This window comes from Gambusia affinis, linkage group LG22 (assembly GCF_019740435.1).
Source record: "Gambusia affinis linkage group LG22, SWU_Gaff_1.0, whole genome shotgun sequence".
Classification (NCBI taxonomy): Eukaryota; Metazoa; Chordata; class Actinopteri; order Cyprinodontiformes; family Poeciliidae; genus Gambusia; species Gambusia affinis.
The window spans coordinates 8,398,285-8,414,449 of record NC_057889.1 but is presented as its reverse complement, the minus strand read 5'-3'; the positions used below and the strand labels follow the sequence as shown (position 1 = coordinate 8,414,449).

The 16,165-nt window shown below is 36.5% G+C and overlaps 2 protein-coding genes across 2 annotated transcripts; one reads left to right on the top strand and one right to left on the bottom strand.

Moving 5' to 3' along the window:
- Window positions 1-362: 362 nt before the first annotated feature.
- On the bottom strand, window positions 363-1,209 carry ripply2 (ripply transcriptional repressor 2). Its single transcript, XM_044107348.1, has 3 exons — window positions 807-1,209; window positions 650-717; window positions 363-569 (listed from the first exon to the last, which is right to left on the bottom strand). Exons 1-3 carry the CDS (start codon window positions 924-926, stop codon window positions 401-403), a joined length of 357 nt encoding a protein of 118 aa, XP_043963283.1. The 5' UTR covers window positions 927-1,209; the 3' UTR covers window positions 363-400.
- Window positions 1,210-11,118: 9,909 nt separating this feature from the next.
- Window positions 11,119-15,443, top strand: LOC122825789 (melanocortin-2 receptor accessory protein 2A-like). Its single transcript, XM_044107346.1, has 3 exons — window positions 11,119-11,707; window positions 12,148-12,247; window positions 14,209-15,443. Exons 1-3 carry the CDS (start codon window positions 11,590-11,592, stop codon window positions 14,669-14,671), a joined length of 681 nt encoding a protein of 226 aa, XP_043963281.1. The 5' UTR covers window positions 11,119-11,589; the 3' UTR covers window positions 14,672-15,443.
- Window positions 15,444-16,165: the final 722 nt, after the last annotated feature.

Genomic DNA, 16,165 nt, shown 5'->3' with positions numbered 1-16,165 from the left:
ATGTGAATGGGGCGTTTAGGAATTTGCACTTATCTGTAGGAAGAACTAAACTACATGCAAAAACAAATTTCCAAGTAAGGGTCTTATGTTAAGCTGGATTTCTGTTATTATGCCACTATTGGTTCATTTACCCATATACATGTCAGAAATTTATTGAAACTAAAACTTAGCCTTGGCATTCTGTAATTGTTTAATTCAGATTAATAAACATATGAAGAGAGCAATGTTCTTTTGAAAGTCTTTATTGCAATGTTACAAATTACCCAAAAATTAGAATGTTTGATGAATAATTTAGTTATATACATGTTTTTTAGGTATAGAAATGAAAGTCTCTTTGCATATATGTACAAGAATAACTTAAATGAAAGATAAATATCATACTATCATGTACTGTTTGGGTTTAATTGTGCTCCTTTTCCGCTATCTCCTCTTCATCTTCATCCTCGCCTTCTTCATCGCTGCTGGAGTTTTCATATGGGCAGATGGTCGCTTGGATTGGATAGTTCTTCAGGAGCATTTCGGCATCCCGGTACAGATAGTCAAAACATTTCGACTTTGGCCAGAACAGTCTTAAAATAGACATATTATCAATTAATATTACTTCTGGATACTTTATAAGGGGAAAAAAAGTTCTTTAGATTTTTCTTACTTTACTGGGTGGATGACTTGTTGAATCTTGGGCTGTGCGCTGGAAATCTCTCCATGCACAAACCGAGTCTGAAAGTTAAAGCAGAATAAAATGTCTGAAACAATTTTTTAAAGTATTTTATCTTTAATACTGTACAATTTTTCTATTCAAAAATCACCGTAAATTGGGCAGTTTGGCCCTCAGTTTTGTTCCACGGTCTCCACAAGTTGTTCTGCTGTGTTGGATCGTCTCCATCGCGTACTGACGCCAATCCACTGCTGGCGCCGCTATTCTCCATGTTCTCCTTGCGTTGATGTGGTCAGAGTAAAATCCCCTGCGGAAGTGTGTCTCGAGGCAGGAAACTGGTATTTATCAGGGCCTGCAGGAAGCCCCGTGCCAAATTGGACTTTGACGCGTCCCCAAGTGTCTCCATCAACCACTGCGTAAAGGTGAGAAGTCACACTTGGCAAACAAACGGCCACATGGTCAGTTTGCTTCATTTCAAATATCATTTTGAGGGGGACAAAATTTCCTGAGAGTTTGTAGAGAATGCACAACTGATGCCCAAAATTATATATATATAAAAATCGCCTCTAATATTTCTATTTGCGCATAAAGCTTTATCAAAGAATTATAATTTATGAATAATTCGTGAAATGATTTGAGCTGAGAAAAGCATTGCTTTGGGGTTATTTATTTATTTATTTAAACAAGTTTGTATTTGATATGTTTGAGTTTAGATTCGACATTTGGTATGTTGTGGAACGCAACTTCTGATCTCTCTTTATCTGAGCAGCCATTTGGATGTGAGGTGTGAACAAACACGTGCCGAATCACATTCAGAGGACGGAGGAAGGCTCGTGCACAGCTTAAAACGTGGGAAGAGATGGGGGTCGACACGCGCCAGCCTTTAACACTTAACAGACGGATGCAGGTCATCATAGTACCTCAGCAAATGCATTTTTGTCCCATATGGTAAACCTTTGGTTATACTGTTGATTAAAATCGTAACGCAGTTTCTGTTTTGCAGAGCGCTGACTAATCAGCTGACTAATCAATATTAGAAATGTGCAGCTGAGCCGTGCACCAGCAGAGGGTAGCGTGGAGCTTTAGGACTGCTCGAAAATATCCGACAGATTTCTGCATGCAATGCCGAACACTCAGGTATCTTGGAGCAGAGTTGGGTCCACTATTAGGTGTAGCTTCTCTTATTTGACTCCATTCACAACTAATGGGTGATGCATTTGCAAGCAAGGTGATGCATTTGCAAGCATCACCTGTCACAGCAGTTGGTCTGCTTAAAGGTGAATCATGCATGACAAGGCTTAAATTTCTTTGCCCACTGGTTCTTTCGATATTACAGAATCCGTGTGGAGGAGGAAAAAAAAGATCAGAACTTGGTGCTAATAAGGTCCACACAGACTCCTGCGTTCCCTCGGTCTCTGTTGAAGCTCTGGTACTAATTGGTCACCAGGGGCTCTTGCTGACTTTGAGTGTCATTCCTCTGGTTCACCTTTTACAGCTGGATCAGAGAAAGCATACATTATTTGTGTGACAATGTTTATTGGAATGGTGTTTAGACAGACAAAGGTTTTATATATCTGCTTATCTGTCTTCTGCAACGTCTTTCAAATAGTTTGCTTGAGGATGCAAATAAGCCACTCTAAGTAAGGTGTACTAGAATATATGGTACGGAGTAAAAGGTACACAGTTTGGAATTATATGGGATAGATCTTCACAGGGAATAGGATAATCATGAGAGGAAGAATGCACTACTGCTTCTTTCTTTCTTTTTTCTTTTTCTTTCTTTCCTTCTTTGTTTCTTTCTTTCTTTCTTCCTTTCTTTCTTCCCTTATTCTTTCTTTCTTTCTTTCTTTCTTTCTTTCTTTCTTTCTTTCTTATAGACTAAATTGATGTACTATTCAATTATGGCTGCCAAGTCTTGTGAGGTACAACTAGGCACTGATATTTTTGCCCATTTCTTGTTTCATAATAGCTAAAAAACAGTCACGTTGGATGGAAACAGTTTATGAACATTAGTTTTCAGTTTTTTCACGGATTCTCAGTTTGATTTAGGACTGAACTTTCACTAAAATCTTCTAAGGCCCGTCCAGTCATTTTAGTTATTTGGCTGTTGCATCGCAGTGTTGCATTTGTACCAAACTCTTTCCATATGGATTAGATTGGACAGTGCTCTGTGAGATGTTTAAAGCTTGTGATGTTGTTTTATACCCTTAACCTGATTTAAACTTCTTCATAACGTTATCCCTGAACCGTCTGCTATGCTTGGTCTTCATAGAATATTTGTTTCTTGCCACGTATTTAGATGCTTCCGATACTGAAATTTTCACTTGTATGAAAGCTATGATTTTCCTCTTACCTCACAACCTTATGTTCACTTATCACATAACAGCTTTTTGCCATACCTTAAAGTTTGTGAATGCAGTATGACAAAATATGGGAATCTTCAAGAGGTATGGATACCTTTTCAAAGATTAGTGAACAGCTTCTAAAAAAAACATACTGCAGACTGGTAGTCTAGGCAGACTCTGATTTTATTATTTCTAATTTCAGCCAGAAATATCAGACTATCTGATAAGTCAATTCTAATTTTTAAAGTTTGCATTTTTTTTATTACCGATCTCAATTTCTTTTTTGTTTGTTTTTCCCTTTCCCTTTTTGTGCAATATCTGATTTCAAAAATACAAAATAAGATAAATCATGTTGCATTTTACAGTGTACTTCATATAACTTTGTTCTCTAGGTTTTATTCAAAACTCAAGAAATGAAGCATATTCTTTATTTAAAGAGTTTTCACAGCTCAATGGCCACAGTAGAACGAAACAAAAATATTGTAAAGAGAATTCTACATGCCTGGATCAAAATGCAATATTTTATTTTATTTTATTTTATTTTTTGTATATTCCCTGCGCCCTTTGTGAGTTTTTTTCCAGTGACATGTTTTCTGTACACATCTAAAGGGTGAGTGAAAAGAGAATATAAAAGAAGTAGAGAAAATAAATGGGAAATATGTGCCAGATGAGAATGAGGGTGAAATAAAGGCTCTTGTGAAGACCACAGAAAGCACTGCCCACCACCGGATATGCAAAATAAGAAACAAAATAATAATGATAAAAATAATAATGAAACACATTCGTCATGGAGCTTTCTGGCAAACCAACAAATTAGTTAATGGGTTCAAGGATGAACCCATTAAGGATAAAATGGCAATGAAGAATTAAGACAGATTAAGAATGGTGGATGAGCTTCTGGTACACATTTTAACAGCATGAGGACAATGTTTCAGCATAAGCTTGCTTGACTGGGAACCGACCTTGCTAATGCAGAAGCCATTTTATTTTTCATAACACATTTGGTTCAACGTTTTGCAAACAACTTGAGCCAACACTGGTGCACTATTTCAAATAAAAAATTTAATAAAAATTCCAGTCTCTCATTTCCTATTTTAGATGTCCATCTTAGCAAACCACAAATACTCAATTTCTAGCTCTTCCAACCTCCAACTCAACATTATATATTTCTTTTCAGATTTAAGGGCACAGCTGTCAGTTAATTATTTAATTATATCCCTGGTGCCCATGGTTCTGCATCACATTTCTAGTTGATCTTAAGAATGTGCATGTTTGTGGGTGTTGTAATGTTATTCAATTTGTCATTGTTGCCAGGTCGTTGGAACTCTCCGTAGCACAGAATGCTTTACTGTCATCTTTTAATGAGCTGAACGGCTTTCAAGAATTTTCTTAGAATTTAAAAGGGTATATGTGGCACATAAAAAATAAAGGTCTTTCAGCATTAATATTTTAACAAAAATGCATCAACATGCATGAAATAATGTTTTTATTCTTAAATAATATACAGAATTCAGCAATGTAACACAAAATGAGAGCAAACATTCCTCCATGACAGCAGGAGGGATACACACCTAATTCATTCAGTGAGGACAACATGCTCACCCATACACCCTGCTGTCTCCAGCTTCATGTTGAGCTTGACTTATTTGCTCAACCCCTCCAAAGCCTCTGTATTGATTTTGACTGTTATAAACTTGTTATTCTTTGTCTCTATTCCAAAATAAAGCCTGTTTTCAGTTTTCTTTCCAAAGTTCCAAAGCTGTTACAAATATAACCAATTTACTTTTTGCTAAGCCTTTGGAGTGAGATGTGGGGTATGCATAAAACTATGCATTTCAAAGGATTTATCTTTCTAAAATTACTGCTTAGTTTTGTGAAGGACTCAGCAGCAATGTGTGTTCATTATTATTAAAGCAAACAGCTTCATAAAGACTAAGAAACACAGCAAACAGGTCAGACAGAACATTTAAAGCACTATTAGATCTGGACGTGTACCTGAGCTTGTTCAATCCGTCACCCAAAAACAGAAAAAATGTGGTGCAGCTATACAATGATCAAGAAATTGTTGTTCATCAAAATTGACAGCCGAGACAAGCAGCCAAGAGAAACATGGCAATGTTTCTGCAGAGATCCTGATGGTAAAGTCTGATGACAATGTTAGTTGCTCAGTTCTTCTGTAAGAATTAGATTCTATAGTCAGAAAAAACCAAAAACACATGTTTGACTAATACACAAAAGCTCTGTGAAGGAAAAATAAGACTGCACTTTGAAAACACCAATTCAACTAGGAACCATTTGGTGGCAGCATTATGCTGTGTGAATGTTTTTCTTCAGAATGAACAGAGAAGCACACCAGAGTTGATAGAAAGACAGATGATGGTGTATATATAGGGCAATCCTTGAATAAAAAAAACTTAGAGGCTGCTAAAGATTTGAGGATGGATTGAAGGTTTATCTTCCAGCAGGACAAATACCTTAAACACAAACAAAGCTACAATGGAAAGACATCAATCTAATCATATGTCTAAATGTCCCAGTCAACCTTCAAACCTTAATCCAATTGAGAAATTGTGGAAAAAGTTAAAAGGTTAAGTTCACAGATGTTCTCCATGCAATCTAATGGTGAAGGGGTCAGAATTTGTTGTCTCTATTTTACACTATTTCAAGTATTTGAAAGCCCAATGAAATCTTTGGTTTTAAGCAACAATATGTTAAAATGTTCCAGGGTATTGAATAATTTTCAAATTCATTCTACATGGTGATGAGCTATGGAACGTGATGATGCCACCACAAATGAACATTGATAACCGCAATCTACATTCTTTGGATTTCTCATATATAATAAAGATTTTGTTAATACATCAAAGTTATTGAAGGAAGCCAAAAGGAACTTTTATAAATTCATTTACATTATCCCACATATTATTTTTCTACTTTCTAATACAAAAAGTATGAGTTAAAGTCGTGTATCATATGAAAAAGAGATTAGATAATTAATAGTGCGCTTTTCTTCCTGTATTTGTGTGTTTTATCTACAAAGATTATCAAATGATCAACAGCCAGAAGCTCACAGGAAGTTAATAAAAGGAAGAAAAAAGGCACCTAGTGGCTGTTTAATAAAACCTATTTAGTATTCAGATTCTGATCCTCAGAGAGCTGCAGTCCAAAGATGATTCATGATCTGATTCAAAATTAGTATGTGACCTGACGTCATGAAGCACTTGAGAATACTGTAGCACACATGAACATGTCTTAATATAAGTTTATGTGAGGGTCCTGAATGGCAGCGGCGAGGTCAGACTGAACCAGATCCCAGTTTAATTGAAGACTGGAGTGTTCCCTTGGAAACCACTGCAAGGCAAAAAATACATTGTAAATAAAGGCTCCAGGAGGAAAAAGATTCAGAGAAAAATATTGAGAAACATAGTAAAATGATACTAATTCTGTGTCCAATGTTAGCACAGGCTATCTATTTAAAAGCCCTATGTTGATGTTGTTGATGGCTTTCTGAATACCAGTCACTATCTGTAATTTAAAAGAAAGAAATAAGCACCCTAGAGCAAGGGTGAAGAAGACAACGCCCCATCCATCTTTATCCTCTGCTTGGGGATTAACTTGTGTGACTGCTTTGCCTTTGTTGTGACAAAAAGAGAATGCTAATGCATTGAGAATCAGAGCACATGTCCTAAAGAAACAAAAGAAACAAAGAAAAAGAGAATCTATAAAGTTGATCTTGCAGGCAATAGCAAAGCTGCATAAAACATGTGTGTGAAACCTTTCTAAGTTAGTGACTTTATGCTGTTGTACTGGAGTATAAGCGGTGAGTTGTCTTAGCATAAGACACATGAAGGAAACGTGTGAATGTAATAAAAGTCATGATGGAACATCAGCAGTTGAGCTTGTGAAATAAAGTTAGAGTTCTCCTTAATTTTGTCCTGAAAATGCATTGCACGTTGCAGGAGGGCAAATGCTGAATATCAGTTTCTCCTAGTGTATGTTTGGGTTCTCTAGTGTTTTTTATCTTGGATAAGTCAGAGAGGTGGGTGGTAGTAGCTCAAAGCTGAGGCAAATATGTGATCAGAATGTTTGCTATTTTTATTTGAAAACAGGGGAAAGAAAAGTAAATAAGGCCCCCAACATCACTCCATACACATGCAAATTACTGAATCTGATTTTGAATCAGATCATGAATGAGAGTGGCTGTTGAAAGCTTAAAGAAGCTTTCTGTCTTTGAGTTTTTAGATACACCTGAAGTAGTGAGACTTGTGCCGGAGGTCAGATTCATTTACATGCATCGCAAATCTGAAGGAGTTTCACCCGTAATCGACATGGACTCTTGCGCTTCAAGAAAGATTAATAATAGACAATGGTTATCATCACATGATAATGACAGGGTGAGACCATAACTGAAACATGAACAGCTTAAGCAGTAGGATATTACTATTATAATATTTCCACAGTTTCTCAAAACTGAGATAGTAGCAGATTATTTTGCAGAAACATGCTCCTACTCAGAGCATATAGAAGTTCTTTCAGACATATTGATACATTAGGCCAGCGGTTCCCAAGGTGTGGGGCACCTAGAATGCCATTGCAGGATGGGGTGGGGGGTGCGGGAAGCAGTATGGATGAATAAAAAAACTGTTACAGTTTGCCATCTGTTCAGGAGGTTACAACCATGCTACCTGTATTCAACACCATCACTGGAGCACCACAAGGGTGTGTGCTGAGCCCTTTTCTATGAACACTATAAACTAATGATCTTATCTCTTCACCAACTACATCATTCCACAAATACTGAACTGACACAACAATCACCACACTGCTTCTGCACTATTAACACTATCAAACAGTTCACACCTTGGTGTAAAGACAAACATCCTCATCTTAATATCCGACATTCACCCTCCCACGCCACAAAAGGACATTTCTAAACTTTTTAGCTTGGGAGACTTGAGATCCTGACAAGCCATGGATATTATTAGAATTGCATGTAAGTCAATTAAACAGTATTGTAATGACAACACAAGCAGCATCAACATGTGATGCAAAATAAACACAGTGTCAACCAGTAGTTTGTCCATTTGGTAAAATAATATGATGCGAAACAGATGTTTTTGTCTGTTAGCAATAAAGACTGTCCAAAATTTCATTAACATTTTTGACAGGTTATATCATTTTTAATATTATTGGAAGAAGCAAGTGATAGTTAAATGTTTACGATGACTAAAAATTTCTTGTTTGGAATCTTGGTTAATTTTTTGTTGAGCTGGTTTAGATGACATTTGTTGTAAATGAGATAAATTTTTAGGATGACTCACTTTGTTTGCATTATGCACCTATTTATTACTCTTTTATCTCTGAGGCTCAGAAGCAGGCTCAGCTCAGGGCAGCAGATTGGAGCCTAGCCAGCAGTTCAAAGGGATGATATTCATCTTTGGTGACATCAGAGTTTCAGATTTACACACACACAAAAAAACAATACAGGTATGACATACTATATTTTCTGGAAAACTTATCCCACCAATCCCATCAATAATAAAATTTAACCCATACAGTCACATACAAATATATGCAATATTGGCATGCTCTAATGGAAATATAGCCTTTATCCTTTCATACAATACAGTCTTCTTTTGCAGGTATGCATTTCTTGGTAATGCAAGAAGCTCTTACATCTAACTGCAAAGCATTTCATTTTTTACTACCAGCAACCATTAGGTGCCTTCTTTCTGATCAAAGCACGTCAAACACCGGCTGAGTAAACAGCAGAACATCTTCCTGAGATCACTTTGGCTAAAGCAGAACAAAGCAAGAGACCAAAGAAAATCCCACAGGACAGCTTTTAGAGACGAGTGATTTATTAAGACATGCATTATTGATGCTTTGGCAAGTATGAAGTAAAACTGAATGGTAAGGAAGCTCTGATTCAGCCCATTGATGCTAATAATAAAACTGATACTGAAAGAATACAAAATATCTTGGGTGTCCTTATTATTATATGTTTGGCATCTTATATAATTTTAGAGTAAATATGCTAAACTCAGACATAATTCAGCTGTCACTTATTATTCAATAAAGCACCAACACAGGCTTTTGGATAATATGTATAGAAAAAACATTTTACAAATAAGCTCTTGAAAGGACTCTTTTATTAAAAAGAACTTATAAGAAAAAAACTCACCAAGCACTCTTATTACATTTACAAGGAACATTATTTATGAAAATTGTCATAAATGAACAATAACTTGTTTGGGTAAATGGTAAATCCTGCAACCTGGCCTTAGAAACATTTTCTTGTAAATAACTAACATGCAGAACCCAACAGCCAAAACAATATGGGTTTTTTTTTTTTTTTTTTCAAAAGAGTCTGTCAGGCATTTCAGCTATTTATTTTTAGAACTAACGTACAATTCATGCCAGATGAAATTTACAGAATGAATATATATTTATGGGGTCAAACTTTGCACTTGATTAATAAAACTATAGCGTCTTAGTAAAGAAATTTAGAAATTTTTTGGGATTTCCTGGAGCAACCCAACATTTTTCTTAGCAAAACTTTACTTAGTTATTCAAAACTGCTTCTTGTTTTGTGAAAAATATTTGTAACTCAGATTTTCCTCTGTGTTGTTCCTGATCATGCCACCAGATGGAGCAGCATTTTTAGACTGAGGTCGCCAGACATTCTAAGAAACCTGAAGGATATGAATGAATGAATGAATGAATGAATGAATGAATGAATGAATGAATGAATGAATGAATGAACATTTGCTTAGCACTCTTTATAGGAAAGAATTAGATTGTTTATCTGCTGGAGTAAATTAGACACAGTCAAGACACACAGATCTTTCTGTCAGTACAGGTTGAATTTAATTTCCATAATGTGGAAATTAGTGAATTACTGCTGCATAGCTGAAAGAAAAGAACCTCTCCTGAAAAGATATCTCAGATATTTTAGGAAAGCGGTAGCTATTACTAAGCTTGTTGAATGAAATGAAGTTCTTCAGAATGATGTGATGAGAGCTTTAAAAATTTGTCTCATTGTATCCTTTGAGAAAGATTTTCAGTAATAAGCACACCACCTCATTTCATTTATTTTTCTTTTTTTAGAGCAAGCAGGCATTTCAAAGAAATTCTTCTAGCTTTGTAATCAACCTTTTAAAGGGCTGCAGCATCAAAATTTTATGATCAATTTATTTCATTTCCTTCTCCATTTGTTATTTTATTTTTTTTCCTCCATATGTTTTTGTGTTATTGTACAGAGGGTAGTTTTTTTTTTAGTCCATAAGCTCCTTTTGGACTCATATTTTGTTTTTTTGTTGGGGGTTTTTTTCTGGAAAAAAAAAAAAAAAAAGAACAAAAAAACCTAGAAAATCCAACATACAAGACACGGTGGTCCTGTTATGGTTGGGAGAACCCAATGGATAATTCTCAAGTCATAATCACATATAAAGCCAAGCAGATAATTCTCATTTTATGACATCCTCCACACCTCAGTCTCTTCTAGCAAGGTATAAACCCGTGACGTCAGAGCCCATATACAGACAAGCTTGACAATGGGGTCACCATGTGAAAATATTTTTTTAAGCATATCTGTATACAAACTCCTTAACTTTTTAATTAAAATTTTAATTTCCACATTCTATGTGTGCCATTAAGGAAAGAAAATGGCGAAAACACGTTTGAGATATATGGAAGAAAGAGCGCCTCCTACAGTCGCAGTAGCTATACAACGATCCCTCAAACTGTAAGAATAAAAATAACTTTTTCTTTCGTTTCCTTTTTGTTTCAGATTCAAATTTCCACTCATCCGCGTATGACCACAAACATGAAAACTGCGTGTAATTCAATTTATTGATTTGTGTTTTTACGCAAAATCAATTCACCATATTTGTCTTGCTTTTTGTTTGTTTTGTCATTACTGACTTCTGGCAAGAACCTCCAAATCTGAAAATCTGCTCCAGTCCATGCAATAATTCGCTATGCGTATGTGCTGATTAAATTTTAAAAAACTATATATACAGAAAACTATAGTTCCGACGTTCCATTTTTTTTAACAGTGGTATCACGTGTCATTACATCTGTGCAAATACAGTTTTATCAACCACACAGGAACTACGCTGCTGATTGGAGAACATCAGTTTCTTAGAACACATTTGCGGCGTAATATCTCCGTTCCCAGAAGTGCGCCACCAGCCCACAGCTGTTGGATAAAATGATGCACACTGAGACTCTCTCCAAAAGGCTGCTGCCTCACTCCCACAGCATGACGATGAGCAGAGTTTTCGAGTAACGCCATGGATTTCCACGTTGAGGCTCATATCATGAATGCTCTGTAAAGGACTTGCAGCCTAATATAAAATCTTAGGGTTTTGTTTTGTTTTTTGTTTTTTTTAATTATCGAATTTTTTTTAGAATTGAGGTTGTGAATTTGTTTTTGTTTTGTTCTCTTTTTTTAACCGCAGAAATGTTCAGCATACCTGGGAAGGGGGGGTTGCCAACTTCATGGACCCAATAAATCCGCGTTTGCATGGCTTCTTTTTTTCATGGACTCGTTCTCAGCTGTAAAGGTTCGTAAAATTGTTTGAAATGTCCGACTTCCACAACCGAAGCCAAGTCAGCGCCCGACGCAGTGACTACATCTGGCAGTATGAATATTACGAGGACGAGGAGCCTGTCTCTTTCGAGGGACTTAAAGCGCACAGATGTAAGCTTCATTCTTTCCTCTGACTTTGCTGCACTGATTGTTTACATTTTCTCCTCGTGCATTAAGGCTGTTTGTACCTTTTTGTGCACTTTAATTTAATTATGATCCATTAGACCTTTATTGGGGTCCATTATCTTTATTGCTTTTGCTGAAGGCTCACCTCTTATGCCTGCTTTGCACTAACATTATCGACAAGCAACGCTTAAATGTAGCAGTTTTCTTCTGCTTCTTAGATAATGATCAAACCACTTAATGAGACATCATTGTGGTAGTAAACAAGTCAGCTACTGTACTCAAATCAAGTTTTGGAAAAATATAATAATGCTCATTTGGAATCATTAAGGATTGTGAGATCTTCCTATCATAAACACATAAAAAGCAGGCAGGCTAAATGGGATTTAAACAAATTAACCAAATGACTGTCTTCTGTTATCTTTCAGACTCCATTGTCATAGGTTTCTGGGTGGGACTGGCAGTTTTCGTCATTTTCATGTTCTTCGTTCTCACGCTGCTCACAAAGACTGGAGCACCACATCAAGAGTGAGTGTAGAAAACCGGCGTGATCCATATTTCCCCCTTTTACTTTCAGCCTTCTAATAGGGATTGAATCAGCACGGAGGTGAGATCAAGCTATTCAGAGCTGACCTTTTCATCTTTGAGCTGTCTGAGGAGCAGTTTTCAGAAGGATTTAGGACTGAGATGGCCATAAAAGAACATTGAGGTCATATCTGCCAAAGCATTTTTTTTTTCATTGTTTCTTTGATCATGGTCATGGATTTTACATCAGTATTTTTTTGAATGACGTTCTAAAGATAGATTTTTATCTGATGACAAATGGAAGTAGATTTTTCATTTAAAATGTTTCAGCATTTCAGAGTACCATAAGAATAATGAATTTGAAGCACACTTGAGTAAATGTAAAAACCTTAGAAATATTGATTCAGCCAAACTTTGCAATTGAGATTTTGCACGATATTGATGACAAGTTGATATGTTCTTCAGCTTTAAAATTTATCTTCTGTTTCATGCCAAAAATCACCTGGAATGGCTGTTGCCAAAATCTCAATCTGACCAAATCAAACAGATAAAGTTCTTATAAAGTTTAACAAATTGCTCTGGCATCATCCCCAAAGAACAGGCTTTATCATGGACTGCATCTAATGGTTATTTTAGAAACTTTGTGACCTTAAAAATGCCACTGGCTGTTGCACCTTTCCAAAAGTTTAAATTGGATGTTTTTTACCCTTCTGCTTCTATGTGATGGACTGCTTGCTTGCTTGTTCAGTCAAGGGAGTAGTGTGCCACAGTTTTTTTGCACCATGTCAGCAAAGTAACAAAATGTGTCTGTGCACCTGGCTGATGATGCTCAACCTGGTGGTTGATTTGCTGCTTCAGTTGGTCCTGCATTAAAGGGCAAGTTCACTGAATCTGGATTGAAATAGATCTTCGCTAGTTGTAAGTGCAGAATACTTTTAGTCGTCAAACCTTAAATAAATTTTTTCCACACTGAAGAGAGAATTTGGGGTTCACAAAATTTTTATTATATTTATTAAAACACAAACAGGAGGCTCTTTAGCATTTTGTTTTGTTTTGTTTTGTTTTGTTTTGTTTTTTAGCAGTAGAACTAGTTTAGGCCAATTCTAACAATACAGCACAAAAATTATTCAGGCTATTTCTAAACTTCTCCTCCTTGTGAAGAGCAGAACAAGCACCAAATAGATCTGTATTAGTCAGTATTATGCTAATTAGTATAAGTTGTGTGTAAAATGAAGGAGTTCAGAAGAAATGACTTGCCCAGGGCAACATTTATGTGTGAACCATGGTGGAGTTTCTAAACAAATCAGGATCTCCAATCCAGCTTAGTTGCTAAAATAAATTTACTTCTGTTATGTCGCATTCACAGGATCCCCCAGAGAAAAAGAAAGTCATTGATAACAGTGCAGAAGTTCCTAGAATGTCTGATCAATAAATGCTCCACTTGCATTTATTTTCAAGGACTTGGTTGAACTTGCCACAGCTGGTGATTTTGCTAAAGAAAAGAACTTCATTAACAGGATTTATTTTGCAATCTGAAAACTGTAATAATAGAAAATAGCGTTCTTCTACACAGCACGGAATAATGGCAAAGTGTGAAAGCATAATAACTTTATCTCTTCCTCTCTGTAAAAGATGATTGGAGCTTTATGTCAAACAATAAAGATTACTGAGAAATCTGTTAACCAACGCAAGTTAAAATGAGATGACAATAATCCAATATCGAGTTGAGAGTTTTTTACTCAGCTATGAAGAAAACAACACCCCTTCCCTACTTCTGTCATATCCTCATAAAAATTATACCAGAAATTTGACAAATCATCCTTATAAGGCAGACAAGATGCAGCAAGACAAGTAAAAGCTATCTGAATCCTTTTAAGTATTGATGGCATTTAAGAAATCTCAAGTTATTAAAGCTGTTCTCCTGTGCAACATCACTCACAATTTCTCTTTGACTGTTGAAACAGAAACCCAGAGTCGGGGGAGAAGCGGCACCGACCAGAAGGCTGTCTGGTAGACATCAGTGGCCACCAGGATGATAATGACAAAGCTTTCTCCCGCCCGCTGTTAGAAGGCTCCCGTTCGTACTTTAATTTCTATATCAGTGAGGAAGATCAGGCCCATGAGAAACAGAAACTGGAAGACAAAAGGAGTGCTGCAAAAGACAAAGCTGGAAGACTACAGCGCTCTGCTGAACTAGATGAGATGGACGAGGACATTGAGGGAGGTGGGGGGCACCAACCTCTAAATGGACTCATTGAGAAAAGTAAGTCAGACAGAGAGTGTGCTTTCCTGTCTCACTTCAGCATCCCAAACTTTGTGAACTTGGATCATGGCTCCACACTGGGAGAGGACGATCTGCTATATGAGCCGTCCGTCATCCTGGAGCGTGAGTCTCAAGCTCACAATGGTCACTGTGACACCCACTAATGCGGACCGCTACAGTGGTCTTGTAACATAAATTAGTTTACATTCAGAAGCGTTTTCAGATGGGCAGAGGGAAATATATGCACCTGCTACTCCTGTCTTTCTGTAAAAGCTTTCAAATTACTTTTTAGTGTTTTCTAAAAAAAAAAAAAAAAAAGCCAAGAGGTTGGAAGGCATAGCCTGCAAAAGCAAACTCAGAATAACAAGATGAGTTTCCCTCCAGAAGAGATTGCTTTGGAGATGATACCTGTTATTTCAAGTACACTGAGCCTGAATTGGATACAGCTGGGCTGCATCCAGACTCCGAACAGAAAAAGAGAATAATGAAAGACAAGTGGTGGTCACTGGGGAAGGATGTGTTGAGGAAATTATTCTATTCTTGTTGTTTCTGTTATGCTGTAAGATTGTGAACAATGGGTCTGTCTCTGGATGAGAGTCAGAGGCAAGCTGGTCGTTTAGAAAAAAAAAAAGCAACATAAATTCAGAGGACATTGTTCTAAAGTCAAATACTGTTAAAAAACCTCAAATGTACCAACTGTATGCTTTGTAGCACTAAATGAAAATCACTGTTTTTTTGGTTGGATATATGTAAACCTCACATATAAACAAGAAATACTAAGTAGAGATTAAAGACAGTTTTAAGTCACCTTCAGAGTTTGTGTGGTGCGGCCTTATTTAACAACAAAAAGTGAAATTCATAACTGGTAATGATAAGTCCACTCATAATTGAATGAAGACAGTTACACTTCACTTTGGACATATTGTAACATTGCGTTGTTGCAGGCTGAGACTTCTGTCAACTCATTTCTGTGATCATTATTCTCTAGTATTTTTTCATTCCCTTTTCTATTCCTATGTAAACTAATCAACCAAATAAATAATATTACAATAACATTAACCAAATTAGCCGTAGGTGTCAATGTGATAACAGCAACGACTAACTCATCACTGTGCTAGTTGAGATGAGGAGACTATAGAGCTTAAGAGGATCATCCTAACACATGAACATGCTCTGATCTAAACTGTTTGATGGCAGCTCTGGCTGTGTGCTGAGCGTTGCTGTCCTACTGAAAACAGGTAGAGAGGACTGTCGTCCAGATGGAAGGGGTTTGCAGAAGTGATTAAGGCGGTGGTTATTGTCAATCATAATTTTGTTTGCCTTGTTGACCACATGGTCCTTGCAGATGCTCTCCATACATGGTAATGCAATGCAGTGTTTTTCAGTGTTGCAGAATCATTTCCAAACCAGCAGATGATGCAAAAGGATAAAATCATTTCAATGAAAGCACAAGAGAACATACACAGAATCTTGCTATGAACATTAAGACTGCATACTTTGTTGAGTCTTTGGACTGATAAAATCAGTCCAAAGACTCAACTTGTGATCAAGCCTAACGGCAAGATATTTAAAACCTTGTGACTGACTCTATAAGTTCATTGTCAATATAAGTTGCGCAGGAGAATTGACTTTTTCTAAAATCTCTGGACATTTCTTTA